General features: G+C 46.8%; 1 protein-coding gene across 3 annotated transcripts in view; it reads right to left on the bottom strand.

The window, feature by feature from the left end:
* Positions 1–24,298, bottom strand: part of LOC144819406 (interleukin-31 receptor subunit alpha-like) — a 720,774-nt gene that overhangs the window by 165,760 nt on the left and 530,716 nt on the right. For all 3 annotated transcript variants that reach the window (XM_078677309.1, XM_078677308.1, XM_078677307.1), the window contains one exon: positions 2,094–2,175. In XM_078677309.1, the coding sequence (XP_078533435.1) occupies positions 2,094–2,175 (82 nt within the window). The remainder of the gene's footprint in view (positions 1–2,093; positions 2,176–24,298) is intronic.

The following is a 24,298-nucleotide window of genomic DNA, read 5'->3' on the forward strand; positions in this document are numbered from 1 at the left end:
TAACATGCACTTTCTTCATGAAAACCAAGCTACAGACACCAAATGCACTGCTTTCAACATAAGTTAAGATGTTTTATAAATAAATAATTAAATATATATATGTGAACAAGGCTATCTCTAGCCGAAACGCGTCGTGGCGGACTGGTGCTGGGTTTGAACTTAATAAAATAACTTTGCACCTCAATTTGGGTCTCGCTGGTTCCTGTTCGTTTGTGCGGTCAACTGCAGCGCTTGTGGACGTTTGGAACTTTACATACCTCAAATATATATATATATATATATATATATGTATATCTTCTTTAGATATATATATATATATATATACACACACACACATACATATATATATATATATATCAAAAATCCTTTACAAAAGCTCAATCGTACGCTCTCAGGAAAGGAGTCCAACAACACAAGGTACTGGAACACAGGTTTATACTGTGTTCCAGTACCTTGTGTTGTTGGACTCCTTTCCTGAGAGCGTACGATTGAGCTTTTGTAAAGGATTTTTGATTTGTGACTACCGGCACGCTCCGCCTGAGTGTACGCCACCCCTCGTTGGGTCCCCGTATCTCGGCAGGAGCCTTTTCATGATTCATTCATATATATATATATAATATATATATATATTATATATATATATATATATGTACAAACACACATCTGATGTTATAGTTAGGCCTTTTAATAATATAAAAACTATAGTTTTAAATCTAAAACAAAAAATCTACTGAAATTCACCAGTTACAGTTTACTGAATTAACTATAATTTATGTTTCCTCCATGCACTGTTTATGGAAACACATATTACATCACTCATGAACTGTTAAATAACATCATTGATGACATCACTGATAACATTTCAAATGACATCATTGATGACATCACTGATAGCACAATAGTCATGTACAGCATAGAGTTACTGAGTTTACATAGAAATAGCATAAGCACTAGAGGCAAGCACGATTTTGCATGTTGAAAGTTATGTGGTGCATTGTTTACAAAACAAGTTTGAGGTAGAAGTATTACTCCCTGTTAAACAAGATAAAGGTTGAGTACATCTAATGTGGGTTGCAGAGGTATGTTAGAAATGATCGAGTCTCAAAGCCATTATATGTTCCACATAATCTGTGAGGAACACCAAACCTTCTGTTGACAAAAGATAATTCACCCATGTATATGTGAGCACATGCCTATATTACATAGTTGCAATGCACTACTATATAAAAGTGTGTATGTTTATTTCCAAAATTTCATTGAAGATTTTGAGGCCTTGCAGAATATGAACTGATGTAGCATTACGGGATGTCCTACTTAGAGGTGGTTTATCTTGAACTTGTGTTGTACGCATGAATGTAAGGTTGTATGCCATTATGCCCATCTCAGGAATGTGTGTAGTATATTTTATTAAACTCTGGAGCTATTTCCATAGGACCAGGAAGAAAGTGTCTTTGCAGTGGACAATACAATGCAGCGAATACCATGTGCTTACAGTGTTGTATAATACAGAACACATGCCTTAAGAATGCATAATCTTTTGGTGCAAAACCCTGTCTATAAATGTAAGTAGACTGAGCTTGACCTTAAAAAAAATGAGTGGTTGCATTGGAAAGGCCATGTTCCACCCATTAGATGCCCTTGATTAAAAGTAAAGCAATTCTGCGCAAAGCTCTGATTTGTGTTAATTTTGGACAACTTTCCAGTGCAAAACATGTGCACTGGAATGTAAATAACAAACCAACACTATGCAACTGGTTTGCATCACTGATAGGGACTTTGCAAAGTGTTGATCAATCTGGCCCAATATGGTAATATTTTGCCTCAGGCAAGGTATGAGTAAATAGTCATTGAGCAACAAATGTCTAAGATGGGGGTGACCTAAGCATGCACTTAAGCGGATGTTCTAAATAGTCACATAATACAGACCAATAACAATGGTCATTTGCATTGTTTTATTATTGTTCACAAAGTTGTAGCAAAATAAAAGGTACAATTTTAGTAATGAGTAACATTTTGTACAATAAAATATCTCTAGGTGACTAAAGGAAAAGTGGACATGTAACAGAAGTGTAACGCAAAATCACTGTTCATACCTCTGGAACTCTTATTTGTATGTTTTTAATTACGGTGCTGTCTTCTGGAGTGGGAATGTCTTTTAACAAACTTCTTAGTTTCCTACAAAGTACACACAGAAAGCATTTGTGAATATACATCAAAAATTACCAGCTGCTCACTTCATGTTGTTAAATCTGACGGCGATTAACTTAAAAGCCATAGTCTACTAAGATGGCGTATTAATCAGTAGAGTACACTTCATGTTCCTCAAGACTGGGGATCAGGGAAAGGTCAGCATTTCAACTGAAAATGTAGTTCAAGAAGAAAAATTTACATTTTGACTGACAACTCAATGGGAAAATCCCACACTGTTCACTTTACAAATTTATAGAGATGGATGGTTGTGTGTAAACATAAACTATTTTGTTAGATATTTCTTTTAACTCTCACTATGCAAATATGCTTATATTTTCTATAGAAAGCGGTTGGAAGAGGGAGTAGGAACTCAGGTAAAAAAAAAATACAATACATGAGAAGTAAGCACTTTACCTTTTCACATATATTACATTGTTATGTATTGACTCGCACTGGACATGACACAGATGAGGCATCACTAAGATTCAGAACATTGGACTGTTGAGTGCATCAATGAAGACAATAGAGTGCCTTCTGCTCCTATGTTCCAGTGTTTGTCTTTGTGTCTCTCTTTTAATATATAACATTCCACTCCCAGTAGCCCCCCTACCTTCGGATGTGCTGGTTGTGAAAGCTTCTGTGTTATGTCTTCTTTCTCTTGAAGTATTTTGTATACCTCGTGCCATTGCGCGAGGATTGTATGTTATGTGTTTTAATTTGTTTTCATTCAACTATGTGTTCCATTCTCCAGTCGTTTTCCTTGGCAACCAGTATTCTTAACTACGGTACACCAGGGAGAAGGACTGAAGTTGGTGTGCTTCGTTAATGCCTTCCAACTTCAATAAATCTTCAAATATCATTTGGACTTTGACCATCATTACATCAAGAACCCACGACTTTAAATTTAAAAACCAAAAATCGTGGAACACTGGATTAATATTGAATTTCTTCACAATGATTCAGTGGATTGCTCCGGCCTCGTAATTGTGCTAAGTATTATTTTTTTCTTTGGGCGCAAAATTTCCCTATATTGGAGTTGAGGTTGTTTTCCTTCATTTTTTTTTTAAACCGTTTTTATTGCAGATTTAAGTGTTCAATACAGCCATCAGGATACATTGTTTCCCATTGTTATCCCTCGCCCCAACATTCGTTTCTTCGTTCATCATACACAGCCGTTTAGCCCACATCCCGAAGGTCAGGCGGCGTTATATAGTCAGGTATGGTTCTTGGGCGCATTCTGGCAGCCGTGATTATTATGCAAGGATATCTGCCGTCTGCTTTTAATTCCCCCCCCCCTTTTTTCCTTAACCGATTCTCCCTCTCCCCTCGCCCCTCCACTTATTCATATAGTCCGCTCCCTTCCTCCCCCCCTCCTCGAGTGCCCCCACCTACGCCCAGGGTCTTATGAATGCATCAGTGTGGTGACTGGCAGGAGTATATAACCATTTACGGGGTTTGTGTGATTGGTGAAAGTGTGATGGCGTTAGCATTAGTGTTGGCAGGTTCTTCCTCCTCCTCCTCTACCGTGCTATCCCACAAAGCTTGCACCAGTACCTCCCACGCCAGTGCTGCCTCCTGAGCTCTATCATCCGATTTATGGCGAGCCAATTGGTATCTAATTGTGCTTTCACTCGCTGCCCATTTCAGGAGTTTGCTCAGCCAGCGCCTATGCGTGGGGCCCGTTCTCGACTTCCATGTCCTTGTTATTTCTCTTTTGGCCAGTATGAGGCCCATATCAATAAATTTGCTGGGTGTCTTATTCTTAGGCGTGTGAGGGAACCAATGTAGCATGCTGACCTTCTTATCGTATTGTAGGTCCCTATCCTTTACTGCATTTAACGTGTTACCAACCTCCCTCCAATAATCTTGTAGGAGAGGGCAGTCCCTCAGCATATGGCCTAGGTCCGGTCCCACCATGTTACATCTGGGGCATGCTGCAGTATCCGCTCCGAAGTATTTCCCAATCCTACTCGGCGTCAGGTAGGCTCTATGCAGGTTATAGAAATGGATTAATTGGAAGCGTGCGTTTCTCGTGCTTTATCTGGCTCTCCGCATCAATTGTGCCCACGTGGTGTCTGGGATGTCAGTCTGCAGATCTAGCTCCCACTTAGTTTTTAGCGTTGTCAGTGGTTGCAAGGTCTCTCTCAGCATTCTGGAATATAAGCATGTTACCGCCTTAAAAGTGCCGCCGACATCATGGTATACTGGCACGCCAAAGTTGTAGTGGGCTCCGATAGTCCCTCCCTCCAATGTGCCTGCACCGCCCTCACTACCGCCGCATGCATCAAATAGTCCCCTCTCGGGAGGTCATAACGCTCTTGCAGCGTCTGATATGGGGTCAGCACTCCATCATCGTTTAAGTCCCCCAGCATCTGTAGACCTGCCTCCTCCCACAACTGCAAGCGCGACCAGTCGCTACCGTGAGGGAGCGCCGTTATCATGCCCAACGGAATTTCTGGCGCATATGGGTGCTTGACTCCCGCTTGTCGCTGTGAGCGGTTCCAGCATAGCCGGAGTGTCCGTTCCTCCAGGGACGATTCCTTGAGTTCCAGCCTCTGCTGCGGGGTGATGTATGCTAGAACATGGCGTGGTATGCCCCCGTCCCTCTCTTGTTCCGGCCCACGGTATACCCGCGCTACCTCCTGCGTAAAGGTCTGCAACTGGGCCGCTAGGTAGTAGAGCTCAAAATCCGGGACCGCTAAGCCTCCCTCGTCATTCGGGCGGAGTAGTGTAGCTAGCGCTATTCTGCGTCTACCCGCGCCCCATAAGAAGGAGATTACCATTGATTTCAGTTGTCAAAATATCGCGCTAGGTATCCATATGGGCAGCGTCCGAAAGTAGTAGAGCAAGCGTGGTAAGGCAATCATTTTTAATAAAGATATGCGGCCCGTCTCGACAGTGGCAGGGTAGCCCAGAAGGACATGTTGCTCTTTAGTGCACGTATGCAGCGGCCCACGTTACCCTCTAGCATATCCGCAGCCGCGTGGTACACATGCACCCCTAGATAAGCCAGACAACTAGGCTCCCATCGAAGCAGTGGTCGAGTGCTGGGTTGTCTCTCGCTCTGTCGCAAAGGAAACAGACAGGTTTTGGCCCAGTTGACCTTCAGGCCTGATAGCCTGCCGAATAGCGCAAGGAGTCTCTCCGCCCCCTCCACAGCCTCCTCTGCGTCCTCTAGGAATAGGAGAAGGTCGTCCGCGTAAAGCGAGATATATTGATGGCTCCCCCTATATTCCAAGCCTCTGTAATAGGTTCCCGTCCTAGCCTTTGCCGCTAGAGGTTCCACTGCCAATGCAAACAGCAGGGGGGATAATGCACACCCCTGTCTAGTGCCGCGGTGTACCCCGTATTGTTGCAACACAAGGGTGCCCACTCGCACTCGCGCTCTCGCCGATGCATACAACACTCTCGTCCAGCTTATGTAACCGTGTCCGAGGCCGAATCGCCTCAGGACTCTATACAGGTATTCCCACTCTAAACTATCGAACGCCTTCTCAATATCAATGGATAGCACTAAAGGCATCCTCGCACCCAGCAACGGGTCTCCCATTAGCCGAATTAGTTGCCGAATATTAGTGGTAGTATTTCGGGTAGGTATAAACCCAGATTGATCCCTATGGACTAAGTCCTGCATATACTGTAGTAGTCTGGTCGCCAGGATTGTGCTCAGAATCTTATAATCTGTTGTCAACATGGATAATGGCCGGTAGGACGCCGGAGTGGTACTCTCCCTCCCTGGTTTCAACAAGGGGATCATCAGGGCCTCACGCATGGACTGCGGAAGTCGTCTTTTAACCTTGGCTTCGTTATACACTGTTTGAAGTCTGGGGGCCAGCTGCTCTAGATATCAGCTATAAAATTCTATGGGCAATCCATCTAGGCCCGGAGTTTTGTTGCGAGCCATCCGCTTCACTGCTCCCTTAATCTCTGTCAGCTCTATCTGTCCCCCCAGAGCTTTCGCCTGCTCTTGGTCCAGTTGCGGCAGCTGCAGCCCCTCCAGGAAGGTATCTATGTCCCCCCCTTGATCCACCAACGCACTTTTGTATAGCGTCTCGTAGTATGTCCTGAAGCTGTCTAGTATCTCCGCCTGTGTGTTACACGTGTGGTCTCCTTTTCCCGTTATGGACAGGATCGGGTGGCTGCGTCTGGTGGGGTTGGCGAGCCAAGCCAGCAGCGTCCCGGCCTTATCTCCCTCTGCATGTGTCTTAGTTAAATAAGTTTTGTGGTCGAAACTGCGGAGCCGCTCCAAATCCACAGCCACGGCCTCTCGCGCTCCGCATACCCCCTCCTGGAGCTCAGGGTGGTTAGGACGCGCCTTCTCAGCCTCTCTCAGCTTGCTCTCCGCCTTTTCTAAGTCGTCCAACAGGGTTCTATGCACTCCCGCATATTCCCCTATACAGTGGCCCCTGACTACAATCTTGAAGGCGTCCCACTCCGTCGCCCTGGAGGTCGTGGAACCTTAATTTTCTGCGAAATATTGAGTGATTCTATCCTCTAGTGCTTCGCGAAACGGTGGATCGTCTAACGTATCCGGTCTCAGCTGCCACGTCGGAACTCGTGAGATCTCGGTCATCCAATCCAACGTCAAGAGTAAAGGGTTATGATCAGACAACGTTCGTGCTAGGTATTCAGTATGGGCCACAGCAGGGAGCACAAGTGGAGAGCACAGAAAAGCATCAAGGCGGACATGGAGGTCATGAAGGCTGGAAAAGTAAGAGTAGTCCCTCACTGTCGGGTGTTGGGTACGCCAGACATCCACCAGGTCCCATCTCTCCTGCCATTCTTGCCTAAGCTTCGCCAGTCGGTGCACCGGAGACGTGCCCAATGGCGGATGGGATCTGTCTAATGTGATGTCAGCTACAGAGTTAAAGTCCCCGCCCACCAAGATAGGTCCTGTTAGATAACTCGCTAGTGCTCCGGAAAGTGTTAGATAACTCGCTAGTGCACCGGAAAGCTTCGCAAAGTAGGCCACCTGGTCTATATTGGGGGCATAAACACTACAGAGTACTATGTCTCGACCCCTAAGTTTGCCCTCTACAGCCACAAATCTACCCTCAGGGTCCACTATGTGCCTAGTCACTTGGAAAGGGGTTCCCGCCCGTATCCAGACTAATGCCCCCCTAGCGAAGGCGGAGTACGTGGTATTGAACAAGTGCCCTCTCCATCTACGCTGCAGCGCAATACCCTCCTGTTTCGTTAGGTGTGTCTCCTGCAGTAGCGCGATGTGAACCCCCCTGCGGACCAAATAGGCATGAATCTTATGTCTCCGTGTCATAGTGTGGAGCCCCCTCACATTCCAAGTCACACATCTAATTGTTCCTGTATTAGCCATTGTCCCACATCGTTCGACAAAATGCAATAACAGTCCGCCTCTCAGCGCCCGTAGGGGCACCCTTCCAATCCTTCCCCAGAACACCCCCCTTCTCCCCCCCTGCTTCGAGCCCCCCCCAACTGCTCCAAGCTCCCACCCCCCCAGAACAGGATCTAGCTTCGATATAGCTACTCCCATCCAAACTGAGAAAAAGCAACTGTGCTCAACTACCCTCCTAGTCCGCAGTCTGCACTGCGGTGGCCTTATGGGCTCAAAAGGGCGTGGCCTGGCCTCGAGGACTGCAGGTACAATCCCGTCCCCCCGCCCCACAATCCCCATCGTAACTCACGAAACTCCAGAATATCAGCTGCCTATTCCAGCATCTGTGGAGGTAAACCCAAAGGTGCCATACATTGCAAGGTTCATGCGGGTCTCTTAACTATCCACAATGACCTCCGATGTCTGTGGGGTGATCTCAGGGCCCTTCGTGCTTCCGTGGTCCAACAGGTCTGTCTCAGAGCCCATTGCAATGGTCTCCGAGGCTGATCCCCGACCCGACCGGGCCTGCGCCGACCCCGATAAGTCCATCACGGCCTGAAGCGCCGCTCTTTGTTCGTCCCCCGTCTGGGACTCCGTCAGTTTCCTGGATCTTTGCCTGCGCTTCTGAAGACTCTGTGATTTCCGTACCGACAGGGGGTGCCGCTCCTCCTCCTCAGCTCTGAGTCGCGCTCCGTCCGTGCCCGCTTTATAAGTGTCCCACCAGGTCCATGCCTCCGCCGATGAGAGAAAGAAGAGCGACGTGCCGTCCATTATCACTCGCAGCTTGGCCGGGAACAGGAGCGAGTACTGTATACCCTCAGTTCTGAGTTCCTTCTTAATAGATAAGAAGGAGGCACGCAGTTTCTGGGTCTCGAATGTGTAATCAGGGAATAACGTCACTTTGCTGTTATCTACTTGAAAAGGGCCTGCATCCCTGGTGCGTTGTAACAGCCAGTCCCTATCTTTGTAGTTCAGTAGTTTGATCACCACTGAACGGGGCGGTTGGCCCGGTTTGGGAGGCCTGGCCGGCACTCGATGCGCCCGTTCCAATGTGAAGAAAGGTGAGAGTCCCTCTGGTGCCACCTCCGTCTTCAACCAGTTGTCTAGCTAGCCCACCATGTCATTCCCTTCTTTTTTCTCCGGAAGGCCTACCAGGCGTACATTGTTGCGCCTGCTGCGATTTTCAGCATCCTCTGCTCGTCTCTCCAGAGTCTAAATTCGGTCAAGCGCCTCCGCCAACCGCCCCTCCGTGGATTTATGCGCTGGTACTAGCTCCTTCAGGGTGTCTTCCGTTTCTTTGACCCTGTCGCTTAGCTTTCTGTGATCAGCACGCAGGAGTCCCAGTCCCGTGGCCACCTGTGCTATATCTTGGCGCACGGTACAATTAGAAACAATGTCCTGATTGGTTATAATGTATAGGCAGTTACTTGTGCATGCATACAGCATTACTCAGAAAGGAAAGAAGGAGAATCCACATTCATTTGGAGCAAGATAGTTAATCATTTTTATATCACATAAGTAATGGTCGAAAAGTTATACAGTTAAGTACAGCACTGCATTAATAAATTGAAGACAATCACAAAAAACTTGGTGCTTGAGAGTGATAGTGATGAAGGTGGCGACGCAAGTGAAAGGTGAACCGCAAAAACGGCGCACTATGTTGAAGTGCAAATTATTTACAGTGGGTGGCTCGAGGGTAAGTGACAACGTGATATCACAGCGCATTCATAGGCATACTCCTTTCCTGTGGCTCAACAAACAATTGAAAAATCTTATGTACTGTGATATCACGTTGTCACTTACCCTCGAGCCACCCACTGTAAATAATTTGCACTTCAACACAGTGCGCCGTTTTTGCTGTTCACCTTTCACTTGCGTCGCCACCTTCATCACTATCACTCTCAAGCACCAAGTTTTTTGTGGTTGTCTTCAATTTATTTATGCAGTGCTGTACTTAACTGTATAACTTTTCGACCATTACTTATGTGATATAAAAATGATTAACTATCTTGCTCCAAATGAATGTGGATTCTCCTTCTTTCCTTTCTGAGTAATGCTGTATGCATGCATAAGTAACTGCCTATACATTATAACCAATCAGGACATTGTTTCTAATTGTACCTTACCTACCCAGTCCTGAACCGGTCTATGGGTTACACTCCTGTAAACTTTACAATATCTTGGTGCAAGGCCTCTTTTGTGGCTGCGATAGCCTCCAGGATCCGGTTCTGCAACTGGAGTAAGTCTGCGGGGCTCTGCGCCACTTCATCAAGGGCCTCTGAGCTCGGGCCTCCGTCCCCCTTCGCTCCCCTGGGTTTCCCCATCTCGCCGCGCAGCAACCGCCTCGGCCCACTCAAGTTCCCAGAGGGCGTGTATATATCCCACCAAAGGCCCATGGTAATTATTGGGTGCCCGCCCAAGGAGAGCAGGCCGGCAGCGTCCCAGCGGTTCACACCCGCGCACCTCCACATCCCACCAGAGCCAAGGGTTTCTTTCTAGGACCGTCTAGCATCTAGTACCGGTGTTCCGCCAGCCGCAGGCCGCCTCACCTCACACCGACTCCACAGCCGGGAGGTCACCGCCAAAAGTCCGCAGTAGGAAAGCACCGTTCAAGCCCAGCGTGGGAGGTAGGCCGCAATGGCGTCGCAGGAGCACCCCAGCCGGGGTAACTAGGAGTAGGTCAATGGCAGTCCAGGTCCTCGGTGGCCAGTGGTTGCATGGGGCATGGTGTCCAGCAAGCCCAGCCGTGGGCAGCAAACCCGTGTGGGGTCTCCGGTTCTCTCCAGCCCACAACAGCCCTCCCGAGTCCAAATCCCTCTCCGGAGATGAAGGAGACCAACTCCACTCCACCGCCAGGGTCTCCGCTTTCCTGAGGGACGAGTGTCGCAGTCGGCATTCGGAGGGAGCCTGAGGCCGTGATCAATTCCCCCGTGAAGGCACAGTTCAGTAGAGGTTCTCCCAGCCACTGCGGTCGGCGCAGTTCAGTTGGCCCGGCCCCTGTCGTCCAGGCGGCGCTAGGCGCGCTCAGGGATCCCCCTGCCCCACCAGGCCCAAAAGCCGGGGTCTCACGTGCCGGATCCCTCCAGAGAGGGAGGAGCCTCAATGTTCATCACCGGGGCCGGGAGCCAAGGGCTGCCAGCGCCGGACCGGCGCCGGGGTCGCCAAGCCCCAGCACCTACGCAGCCGGATCTCCGCCAATGCCGGTGAGGTACACTTAATGATGGCGCAAGTGGGAGGCGGGGACAGCGTCCCAGAGTCCGCCACTATTCTGGGCCGAGCAACCGGGGTGCCGCGCCGGAGATCCCCGAGGGAGGAGGAGTCACGGCAGGCTCACCCCCGGTCGGAAGCCGTGTCTGTGGTCCACAGAAGGCGCGGGCCCCCTCGGAGAGGTTCCGATGCTCGCTCAGTGGCCAGTCTCCCCGCGCCACTGCAGGCAGGAGCTAGGATAAGGGGCTCTCCTACTCCCTGAGCTCGGGCATCGGAGGGGCCGCCATCTTGTTCCGCCTCCGGACCTCCGCTGCTCCGTCGTCTTTCTCCTTCTCAGTCGCGGCTGCCGGGGCAACGCCTTGATCTGGGCAGGCGCTGGGATTCACCGTGGGCTCACCCCAGGTTTCAGGGGGATTCCACAACAGTAAGTGGAGAAAGTTCGCGAATTAGCGGGCGGGGGTCAGGAGCCTCGTTAGGCAGCAACCATCCTCGTCGGATGCTAGCCACGCCCCCGTTGTTTTCCTTCATCGGAGCATCATTTGAATCAGGCTCCAACTGCACGAGCCTGCAAAGCGAGCTGCTTTGGAACGTCAGCGTCGACACAAGGCGTAGTGGTTACGGTGCTGTGTCTTTACACGCATCGCTACGTTGCTACCTTACATGTGTTGTTGTGTACGTTCTTCTTCTCCTCGTCATTCAGGGTCTAGTACTTGAGCATTTGCGTGATGCCATTTTGGTTTTCTTTGATCATTGTAATTTGTCAGTTTCAACACTGCTGAAGATTTCACCGCTAATTCTTCTATCCTGCACACCACCACTACTGGTACTGTATTTTTTTTTTAACTCTTTTAATGGAGTATTTATTCCTGGTTTTCTAAAATTTTCAGACTTATTGTTTGTGAGCATTTTTTTTCCTTTAATAGTTTATTATGGCAACACACAATTTTACAATTCAGCCTCCTCAACCTTTCTGGCTTGGCTGGAATGGAAGGCATATTTTTTAAACTTCATTAATGCTGTTGATGAAGATAATAAAATGTCTGCTAAAAGTAAAAAAACTCTTTTTGCATTCAGTGGGCCCTGGAGGGTTAAAAGCGTATGATCGGACGCCAAAGAGCGTAGTGAGTGGAGACACCAATGACTTTGTTACTATACTAAAGGAGCTGATTCTGAGTGTAGTGTGTCTGGTTCTAGTGCGGAGGTGTCTGGGATGGTTCCTGACACTAGTGCAAGCATAGGTATTGATGTTTCAGGAATGGAAAGTGACAACAATAAGGATTTTGAAGTTGATGTTGATGGTGTAAGTGACCGCTGTGCTTGCATTCGCACTAAACCCAAATGGTTGGATGACTATGTCTGTGATGATCAAACAAATTGATTTTGACTTTGTATTGATATATTTTACTGCTTTCTTTTGTTATTTATTAAGGGGGAAGATGTGTTATGTCTTCTTTCCCTTTAAGTATTTTGTATTCCTCGTGCCATTGTGCTAGGATTGTATGTTATGTGTATTACTTTGTTTTCATTCAACTATGTGTTCCATTCTCCAGTCGTTTTCCTTGACAACCAGTATTCTGAACTGCGGTGCGCTAGGGAGAAGGACTGAAGGTGGTGTGCTCTGTTGATAGCTTTCAACTTCAACAAATCTTCAAATATCAATTGGACTTTGACCATCATTACTTAACATTCTCTCTTCATTACAGGTCATTCCCTGCAATTTAAGCCATTGACTTGGGTTTTGGGCCATTAACAACCGGTATCGCAATCAGCAGTGATCTCTAATGTTAGACTATATAGCTTTTAATGAAAGTGGAACCCCACTACCCAGGTCCTTCCTACAAGTCAGCCACACAACAATTGTCCCAAAATCTCATTCTAGATTTGAAGCAATACATTCCATGTGACTTCAACATCTTCCATTAAATGAGTACAGATGAACCATACCAACATTTTTGCAATAACATTTACAATGGCAACCATATACGGTTGTCGATTAACTCACATTAGATTGTAACATAACTTTCCCCTTAGGAATCATGTATTATTTAATTCCAGATACTGGTTATTCACGTATAGTTAACATCTTTTTTTACAAGGAAAGATCACCTGAGTATCATTTGAGTTTAAAAGTACAAAATAAAATGAAACACTGCTGCTGACATCTATGATCCACACGTTTGGAACCCAGCAAAAGCAACTCAGCCGCCTCGCCTTAAGGGGTGTATAATTTGAGTACCATTAAATTGACGAATGCTAACAAGTTATTTTATAGTGCTTGGAAGCAATAGTGGAGTACAAAGCAATATATATATATATATAGAAAAACGAGCTATCAATATTATCATTCAGGCAAAGGTTAGCTCCGAGGTAACCTGGTAGACCTGTCAGCCTTAGGGTGATCTTCCCTCAAACATTTTACCTTACTCCTCTATTTTTGCTGATCTCTTTTTTGTTGGCCTTGGGACTCTGTGCACTTTACCACTGCTAAACTGTGCTAAAATGTGTGTGCTCTCTCCTTTACCTTTAGTGGAGTGGTGTGGCTCACTGGTTAGAGGCGGCAAACCCGGAAGCAGAGAACGGCCCGGGACCAGGGTTCAATTCCCGACGCGGCAGGGTCGTGGACCAGGGTCAGCGGACTCGATAATTCTCGCCTCGGTACCTACTCTAACCAGGGATCACACGCTGCAACTCTGGGCATTAGATTGCCTCATCTCTACAACGGCCCCCCACATTCGCCGGGGATGCCTGGTTTCACCTTGGAGATACCCAGTAGGGACCATCTCACAGGGATAGCCAGGACGGGTTCCCCAGCGGTCTACAGCGCCACGACGCTTCAGGGCAGCAGTGCGCTTTACAAGACACATACATTTACATTTTAAACATGGTAACAATCTCTTGCACCCATCAGGCATTTTTAATTTACTTGAAAGTCACCTGAAAGTGGCATTACATATATTCAGGGCCTGTAAATGAAATGATTAGATTTTTGTTGTTTTAGTGTCATATCATTTATTACGTTTTACTCGATTCTTTTAATTGGTGTGGGATTTTTCTTGTGTCATGTTTTCTAAGTATGGGCGAAATTTGTGAATTTGTGGTACTCGAATTCACGCGAAATCGTAACCGCGATTCGCAAATTTCGCAAATTCCGCGATATTTTTTTTTTGCCAGTTCGCGATGGTTTTTTACAAGTTCGGGAACACAAACTTACTTGTGTGGTCACAACGGTCGCGACCATGTTGTTTCCACGTGTCCAGTCTGTTCGTGACCCTGTGGTTCATCACGGCCACCCTCCGGTTCACCACTGTCACCCTCTGGTTCATCACCGCCACCCTCTGGTTCATCACAGCAATCTCTGGTTCATCACAGCACCCTCTGGTTCACCACTGCCACCCTCTGGTTCAAAACTGTCACCCTCTGGTTCACCACTGCCACCCTCTGGTTAATCAAAGCACCCTCTGGTTCATCACAGCACCCTCTGGTTCACCACTGCCACCCTCTGGTTCACCACTGCCACCCTCTGGTTCATGACTGCCACCCTCTGGTTCATGACTGCCACCCTCTGGTTCATGACTGCCACCCTCTGGTTCACCAATGTCACCCTCTGGTTCATCACTGCCACCCTCTGGTTCATCACTGCCACCCTCTGGTTCACCACTGTCACCCTTTGGTTAATCACTGCCACCCTCTGGTTCACCACTGCACCTTCTGGTTCATCACAGCACCCTCTGGTTCACCACTGCCACCCTCTAGTTCATCACTGCCAGCCTCTGGTTCATCACTGCCACCCTCTGGTTCATCACTGCCACCCTCTGGTTCACCACTGCCACCCTCTGGTTCATCACTGCCACCCTCTGGTTCACCACTGTCACCCTCTGGTTCATCACTGCCACCCTCTGGTTCACCACTGTCACACTCTGGTTCATCACTGCCATCCTCTGGTTCATCACTAGCACCCTCTGGTTCACCACTGCCACCCTCTGGTTCATCACTGCCACCATCTGGTTCACCACTGTCACCCTCTGGTTCATCACTGCCACCCTCTGGTTCATCACTGCCACCCTTTGGTTCATCACTGCCACCCTCTGGTTCACCACTGCCACCCCCTGGTTCATCACAGCACCCTCTGGTTCACCACTGCCACCCTCTGGTTCATCACTGCCACCCTCTGGTTCACCACTGTCACCCTCTGGTTCATCACTGCCACCCTCTGGTTCATCACAGCACCCTCTGGTTCATCACAGCACCCTCTGGTCCACCACTGCCACCCTCTGGTTAATTACTGCCACCCTCTGGTTCATCACTGCCACCCTCTGGTTCATCACTGCCACCCTCTGGTTCACCACTGTCACCCTCTCGTTCATCACTGCCACCCTCTGGCTCATCACTGCCACCCTCTGGTTCACCACTGCCACCCTCTGGTTCATCACAGCACCCACTGGTTCACCACTGCACCTTCTGGTTCATCACTGCCACCCTCTGGTTCATCACAGCACCCTCTGGTACATCACAGCAACCTCTGGTTTAGCACTACCACCCTCTGGTTCATCACTGCCACCCTCTGGTTCACCACTGCCACTCTCTGGTTCATCACAGCATCCACTGGTTCACCACTGCACCTTCTGGTTCATCACAGCACCCTGTGGTTCACCACTGCACCTTCTGGTTAATCACAGCACCCTCTGGTTCACCACTGCCACCCTCTGGTTCATCACTGCCACCCTCTGGTTCATCACTGCCACCATCTGGTTCACCACTGTCACCCTCTGGTTCACCACTGTCACCCTCTGGTTCATCACTGCCACCCTCTGGTTCATCACTGCCATCCTCTGGTTCACCACCGCCACCCTCTGGTTCATCACAGCACCCTCTGGTTCACCACTGCACCTTCTGGTTCATCACAGCACCCTCTGGTTCACCACTGCACCTTCTGGTTCATCACAGCACCCTCTGGTTCACCACTGTAGATTATGGGGAGAAAGCACACCTGTCCAGTCTCAACCGAGACAAAGTAATTTGGGCCTGGTTAAGGTGTTACTGAATTTGAGCTTCAAGTTCGGCACCTGCTTCCTTATCTGTAAGTGCTTCCTGTTGCTGTTTAATTTTTGAGACAGGATCATTGTGCCATACTTGTAACTATTCTCTGACCCTGCTTGGAGGGTAAGAGCAGGATCAGAGAATAGCTGCAAGTAGGCAACGAATTCTGGAGGTGCCGCTCAGGAAGCACTTACAGGGTTACAGCAGGTGCCCAAGTTGAAGTTAATTTCTTGGTAACCATTTTGTAAATGGTTACAAAGAAATTAGCTTCAACTTGGGCACCTGCGGTAACCCTGTAAGTGCTTCTTGTACTTCAGTTTTGGGAAATCCGGTCCGCTCGCGGATTCGCGGATTTTTCTGTAATTTCACGAGATTCACGGATTGCGAAATTGCAGAAAATCCGCAAATTCCGCGAGCCGATCGAATTTTCCGCCCAATGTTAATGTTCTCACATTATTATTGTTTGAAGTGATAAATAAATACTTTACACAGTGCCTCAAAGGTAAGCCTGACTGACTTGGTGACAAGCTATCAGAGGGTTAAGCACAGGTGTATATGGGGTGTGCTTGTGTGTCACCCTGACATAAATTGCAGCTTCTGCATGAGTGAGGTTCACCCCTCTCAACCAGTAACCCAATTTCCAATATTGGTGGCTGCGGTGAGATTCTCACCCCTCATATGCATGAGCTGTCTGAGGAGCCTGAGGTCTGTCAGAACCTGGGAGTAAGTCCCAAACAGGTATGATCTTAAGTGCCTAGAATACATCAAAGGCGTCCCTTTCAATAGCACTCCACCTCTGTTCCCGGGGAAGTAACATCCTGCAAATGAAGGCTACAGGCTGGTCTAGGCCTGCCTCATTTAACTGTGCTAAAACAGTGACAAGCCATCTCCTAAAGTGTCTGTCTGCACAATAAACTGCCTTTGGGAAGTCAGGATCCCTGGGTACTGGTGCTGCACATATGGCGTCCTTGAAAGAGTCAAAGGCATTCTGACATGCACTGTCCAGATCACCTTCTTTGGCTGCTCCTTTGAAGTCAGCTCAGTTAAGGGGGCAACAATGGTGCCAAAACCCTAACAAACCTCCAGTAATAGACAGTAAGACCCAGAAAGGCCCTCACCTCAGTCTGTGTTTTTGGGGATTGCCAAGCCAGGATGGTCTCAATCTTTGCTTGGCGGGGCTGCACCTTTCCCCTGCCCACCATGTGGCCCAGATACATCACGGTATCCTGCCCTATCAGGTTTTCATGTGACTTTTTATGCATGTACTGTGGGTTGGGCATTTCCTCCAAGGAGGGGCATTTATTGGGTATTGTTAAAAAGTATGGTGATCTTATAAATTAATTTGTTTAAAACAGTTTCATACATGAACAATATATTGCATGCTTTCGGTCACTTTAACAAGATATGCGAGGCTATCACTGGTCAGAGCTTCCTCTGCCATAGAGCTCTTCAGTCAGAGCGCATGCTCCTTCAAGGACCACCCTTTGCAGTATTTGTTACTGCTGATTTGACATATTGGCATCTGTGGGTCCAATCCCTTATAGCATTATATTGGCAGTGCAGCACAAAAATATTTTTTCAATACCAGCCCTCAACATTCCAAGACACCCATGTCAACACCCAACCTCCCCCGCTGCTAAAGTTTTATGAGCTAGCATCTTGCTTAGCTGCATCACACTTGATCATGGTACATTTTCTCCACTACTCATGTCTGGTTGCTTCTTCCTGCAATAGTTTTGCCAAAGAGTGATAATTACCTATTTTTCAGATTTGGTATAATAGTGAATAATGATTCTTTTCTGTGCTGCCTTCTCATGATCCTGTGCTTGTTTAGTTCGTTTTTTTGCTCTACACCAACTTAATGCCTAGGGTTCTCTGACACTGATTGCTTTTTATCACTGGTAAAAAAAATTCTACTTGTGTTAACTCTGGCATAACATTATAATAATAATAATATATAAAAACATATACTTATAAACCGCAACGTTCACCTGACAGGTATCTTGGTGCTGTCTTATACCAGTAAAATAAATTAAAACACAATGATAACCCTACTCCTGCAACAGTTTTCTAGGCCCAAGACCAAATTAGTCCTTATTTGGAAAAGGCCAGGTCTTTACGTTTTTCCTAAAACAGGTTACATTTGTGCTGGCCTTAGGAGAGACAGGAAGCGTATTCCACATATGGGCTGCCCTTACTTGAAAAGTCCTTGCACCTGACCTTACTTTCTTAAATTTCGGAACACAAATCAGATTGGCCAAGGATGACCGTAGTGTCATCTGTGGTTTGTATTGTTTGATCTTACTTTGAAGTAGCACTGGCCCTGTTCTAGTAACTGCGTTATATACCATGCACAAAGGTTTACAAATTATTTTCTCCTTTACTCTGAGCCAATGTAGATCTCTTAAGGCATTTGAGGAAGAGTTATACCTTGATGCATTCAGTGGCAGTTTTTCTATTGCAGTTTGTACCCAGTACAGTCTCTTGATGAGATAATTAGGTGCCCCTGACAACATACCATTGCAGTAGTAAATTCTGCTCAACACAGGGCCTTGGACAATACAACTTTTTAGCTGTCTGCAGGAGAAAAGGGAAACTTTTAGGTTAAGTATCAATCCAATACATGTGGCTACCACTTTGTTAATGTGGGGTTCCACGGAGAGCTTCTCATCCACAAATACTCCCAGATGTTGCACTACCGGTTATCCCTTTAGGTTATCTGTGCTGGACCATGGCCAAAAGTCCATTGGTAATGGGTATGTCTCTTTTGTGGGGGAGCAACACAAACATTTGTGTTTCCCACCATTAAACTTTTAAAAGTTTGTATTCAGCCACCAGGCCATTTCTTTCAGGTAGGAATCGAGTTCTTCTACCTAAGTCTGACTATTTTTAACCAATGCCAGGATAAGTTGTGTGTCGCCTGCACAGTTGACAATGGAAATTTCATGAGATCTGATGAGGATCAGTAGTGGTCATAGATACATATTGAAGAGGATCAGGCTCAGAGCTACCCACTGAGGTACCCCATGCTCTATTCTTTTGATCTTTGATCGAAAAGGGGGAGAGACATAGTCTGGGTCCTGCCTGACAGGATTTGATCCACTCCAGTAGTATTCCTCCTACTCCAATCTCCTGCAATCTCTCCATCAATATTTGACGGTTGACAGTGTCAAATGTGGCTGATAGATCTAGTAAAATCAGTACTGCTGTTCGACCTCTGTCAACCATCCTCCTTAGCTCATCCAAAGCCAGTATCAAAGCTGATTCGGTCCAGTGGGCTGGTCCATAACCTGTTTGTTAATTCTCTAAGATATTGTGACACTCCAAGTAGCTTGATTTTTTTAAACATTTTTTAATATTATTTATTTATGAACATTTCAAGATCTCACATAAACGTCATAATGCATCATGACCCTCACTTCACAGTATGGCATTGTACAATGCAAAAATTAATACAGAGCATTTAGTGGTAAATATCACCAGTTACTGTTGCACTTCGGTTACTTACATTGGCTTAGTATAATGACCCACCCCCGATCCTACTACAATTGGCATACTCATCGGCAAGTTCTCTGATGATATGCATCTCCCTGTCGTGGCAAGGGTTCTGAAGTTCTGCTCTTTGTGTTCCAATAACTCTGTTGTATAGTCTACTGTGTTATGCTCTACACGACCTCCTGGTAGACTGTAGTGGGTAGCATCTCTACTCTAACTCCCCCTCTGTGTCATACGTATCTTTACTCCGAAGTATGCCTAATATGGGGATCAATAATCCTTGGGGCGACTCTGTGGCAGTTGGAGTTCATTGAAAACTTCTGATTGCATATTGCAGTATAACATATCCAGATGCCATTCTGCTAAGGTTGGAGTTGGGCCCCTAGCCCAACGCATCGTTACTCTGCTTAGCCAAGAGTAGCCCAATGTCTATTAACTTCCTCACAGACATATCTATATCTTTGTCATAGCCCAGCAGAGCCAACATCGGGTCCATAGTTAAGCCTGTTATAGCGCCTAGTTCCAGGAAGATCCCCTCCCAGTATTCAAATATCCTTTGGCAATACCAGGAAGCGTGCATAAACCAAACATCTTGTCCATTGTATCACAAACAGTTTGCAGAGTGCCTCAGCCCATATCTGAACAGTGTTTCTTGGTATAGTAAACACAGTTTATGTATTTGAAATGTATTAGTCGGTGTCTCCCATTTAAGGATATCTCTTTTGTCTTAGCGCAACAGAATAGCCATACGTTATCTTCTTTGGGTCTACACAAATCTCTCTGCCAGTCTAATCAAGCCTTAGTCATACCTGGCCTGCATGCTTCCTGTGTGTGAGCGTAAAGTGTTGTTACTAACTTATCAGGGGCATCTTTCTTTATCAAAGTGGAAAGTGCTGGCATGTCTGGGGCTTCCTGCAGCTCTTGTCCCAATAGTTCCCGCAACGCATGTCGGACTTTATGGCAGTGATAATGTGTAAGAGCTGAAGGCATATTTTCTTGTTCCTGGGTGGTTCCCTACTTCCCCGTCGCCCCATTCTGGAAGAAGCTCCCATCTTTGTTAACCCCAATGTATGTAGGACAGTTCACACATTCTTCTCCAGTCCCACTAAGAACCAGGACCACCAACAGGATGTGGGGTGAGTACAATAATGCACCTGCTTGTTTTTCTAGCAGACTCCGCCAGGAATGCGCTGTAGGGTTCAATAGGTCAAAGACTCCATATTGGTGGATCAGAGCTTTAAATAGAACCTGAGGAAGCGTATTAGGGTGCGCGACATCCCTCTCTAGGTACAGATTAGGCAAATTCTGTGGCCCATGGATCCAGTAATAGGCAGATGAGCTTTGCTCTTCCTTGTAATATAATTCTAAGTCTGGTGCATTAAGGCCTCCTATGTCGTAGGGTAGAGTGAGGACTTCCCATAGAACCCTTGACTGCTTCTCGGCCCATGCTAATTTAATCAGAATGAGCGTAATGTCCCACAAATTGTTTTGGGCAAAAGAATCGGTGTGTTCAGGAATAGAAAGAGGAACCTAGGAAGTATTACCATCTTCATGAGAGCTATGCGTCTAATAAGGGACAATGACAATCTTATCCAGCGAATCACATCATCCTCCAGTCTGTGTATTGACTTCCCGTATTTCTCTAATATGATTACCGCCGGGTCTGTAAGAATCTGTATTCCGAGATAACGCACAGTATCTGTAGTCCATCGCAAGAGGAACTCAAATGTCAGTGGTGTCATAGATAGGGTAGGTGGAAAAATTATGCACTCATCCGAGTTCACTCTAAGTCCTGAAAGGCCCTGAACCGCACCATCTCCCTCAGCATAGGCGGAAGATTCCTCTCTGGATCTCGGACATACAGTAATGTATCGTCAGCATATGCTGAAATGAAAAGTATGTAACCAGGGAAATGCAGCGCTCTATGTCCATGGTATTCTCTCTCTGCGCATGCCAACGGTTCTGCTACCAGCGCACATAGTTTTAAGGGTGATAGCAGGCAACCCTGATGGGTGCCCCCTTGTGATCGAAATTTGGAATGTGATTACTGTACCAATGCGGATACGTACCACTGGCTTATTGTATAATGTTGTGACCAGCCACAAGAGCACGTCTCCCACCCCGATCCCCTTCAAAACTGCTCACATGAATTCCCACTCAACAGAGTCAAATGCTTTTTCAGAGTCTAAGAAGACTGTTGCTGCATTCACTTCGGGGTCCAACTGCTGCACCGCGCCCAGTAACATTCTGAGATGGGGATGTAAATTCTGGCAGGGGAAAAAACCTGACTGCTCTGGTCCCACCATACCCAGTAATATCTGAGCTAATCTTTTGGCCAGTACTTTGGCAAACAATTTAGTATCTACGTCTAATAAGGAAGGGGCCTATATGAGGAACATTGATTGGGTTGTTTGCCAGGTTTAGGAAGTGCAACGATCAAGGCCTTATGCATTGATGGGGGCATTACCTCAGATTGTGCAATTGCTTCATATAATGTGACTAAGTGCAGTATCAGGTGCTCCTGATATGCCTTATAAAAGGCCACCATGAGGCCATCTGTGCCCAGCGCATTCCTGGGCTGCATGTCTGCCAGCGCGACACGGATTACCGCAGGATATAATGGTGCCATCGGGTGCTCTCTGTGCTCCTGGGCGAGCCATATCATTTTTATGTGTTACAGATAATCAGCTGTGGCTGTGTTGTCTGGGGGTTTCCGGGACTAATACAGTTCATCATAGTACCTACGGAATCTCTCTGCTATTTGATGTGGATTGTGTAGTGGTTTATTGTTGTTAACTTGGATTTCCAGTATAATTTCTGTTTCCCCATCCTGGTGTAAATAAGCAATACGTGAGTGATAAAACTGCAGGTCATCATAATTAGGGCCGTAAATCCCCACCAGCAGTACTGCTAAGACTTCCTTATAGCAGCGAGCCACCACAAATCTACCCCCCAGGTAAATACAGACTTTTTGCAGCTTTCTGACCGCCATACTATCCACCTAAATAAGAACTCTCTTTGCATGCAAGGTGAATCCCGACGCGATAAATTGACCCTGTAATCTGCGCTGTGTCAATGCATGCATTGCTATTGGGTGCCATGTACATCTCCTGTAAGATCGCTACTTCCACCTTGTGACGTCTGAGATATGCCACTACCTTCCATATTTTCCTGTGATCATTTAACTCTCTAATATTCCATGTGAGGAATCTAATCTTTGACTCAGTGGCCTGGTTGTTCATTCCTTCCCCTTAATCCGCCAAAATACCAGTGCTTTTTGTGTCGTGCAGATATGAGCAGTCAGAGGATCAACGTGCACACTTCTACTAAACAAAATTAAACTAACAGTTGTAATCCTGTAATGAATCCCACCCACACTATACACTCCCAAATGCTGTATGGCATTGCTACAACCCTCCCCCTCACTTTCTTCAATATGCCCCTCAAAGGAATTTAAAAAACTATAAATTACACATGATGGTGCTCACATGAGTGTGGATGTTGCCCGAACTCTAACTCCTCCCCAGTCCCAACCATCTTTTAGATGCTTTCGTACAGTTTTCATAAATTTTTCAATGTGTTAAGTTAGTATGGTTTGATTTACCCCATTTAGGATTATTAGTAGGGACCAGTGTGTGATTATCAAGTTCTCACCCCACCCCTTCTCCACTGCCAATTAATATGTCATTGGGAAGTATGAATAAAGTTTAATATAGTCTTACCAGTGGCCCAAGTCTGGGGTTGGGCAGGAGGACCTAACCCCTCCTCTTCACTGAAGTTATCTCCGTTGTGGTCACCTCTCAGCAGGTGGGGTGATAGTACGTGAGAGACACCTCTGTCACTGTCCATGTCGCTTCCCCCATTCTTTCCGTATCCTCAGCAGTAGTGGCAGGGCTCTGGCAAGATTCAGGAGGCGTCCACCGCCTCATTGTTCCTCAAGGCCTGCTGTGTCTTCGTCCTTGTTAGGAGTGTTTTTGGGGAGACTACTCTTGCTGTCTGTTCCCCCTCTCTTTTTGACAAACTAAAGTGCCGTTTGGGGTCCGTGAAAACAAGAGCCTTTCCCTCCAACATGACTCGTAGCTTGGCAGGACACATCATGCTGTATTCTATTTTTGGCTCTCGCAATTTTCTCTTCACTGGTACGAACTAGCGGCAAACCTCTTGGACCTGTTGTGTGAAGTCTGGGTAAATGGATAACTTCATACCCTAGAAGCGCAGTGTCTGTAGCTCCATAGCCTTCTGTAGAGCTGTGTCCCGGTCTCTATATGTTAAGAGTTTTACGATTATTGGGCAGGGATTGGTGCAGTGGGTGCACTCCACCACAAAGATTTCTGGAAATGTGTTTCTACCCATCATATTCACAAGTATGCGCTCCAAAAATTGTTCCACATTCACTATTTTGGCAGATTATATGACACCCACTATCCGTATGTTATTCCGCCTGGATCACACTTCCAGATCCTCGAACTTCACTTGCATGGCGCGGAGCAGTCTCTCCATTTTCTTGCTCTTGGCTGAATCTTCAATGATTGTGTCCTCCGCATTCGAAGCTCTTCTCTCTACATTTTCCAATCTCTCGGTATGCTTATCCAGTCTCTCTGACATTCTATCCAATCGGAATAAAAGGACGTCAATTTTCCTGTCGATTTTTGTTAAACTTCATTGCATGGCTAATGGTATTTGCTTTAGGTCTCCATCTGCGGACGGTGTCACTTGTCTCTGAGCCCGAGTCCAAGGCCCCAGCATCACCATCCCTGGATTTAGTAGTTCTGCGTTGTTCAAACTGTAGTTTGGCCTGTGCTTTGCCTACTTTCCTCATGCTGACAGCTTGTTGTGGGGCGTTCCCGTATTGCCCGTGTAGTGTATTGTAGTGTATGTGCTCTCAGTATGCTCTCATGCCACTACTGTGAGTGCACCAGCCTCACTTGGTTACTGCATTCCTACATTGCTTGTGCAATTGTTGTTTCTGGGCTAGCTCACTGCATCATATATAGTTATCGCCGTAGTCTGCAGATGATG

Source organism: Lissotriton helveticus, chromosome 2_1 (assembly GCF_964261635.1).
Source record: "Lissotriton helveticus chromosome 2_1, aLisHel1.1, whole genome shotgun sequence".
Taxonomy (NCBI): domain Eukaryota; kingdom Metazoa; phylum Chordata; class Amphibia; order Caudata; family Salamandridae; genus Lissotriton; species Lissotriton helveticus.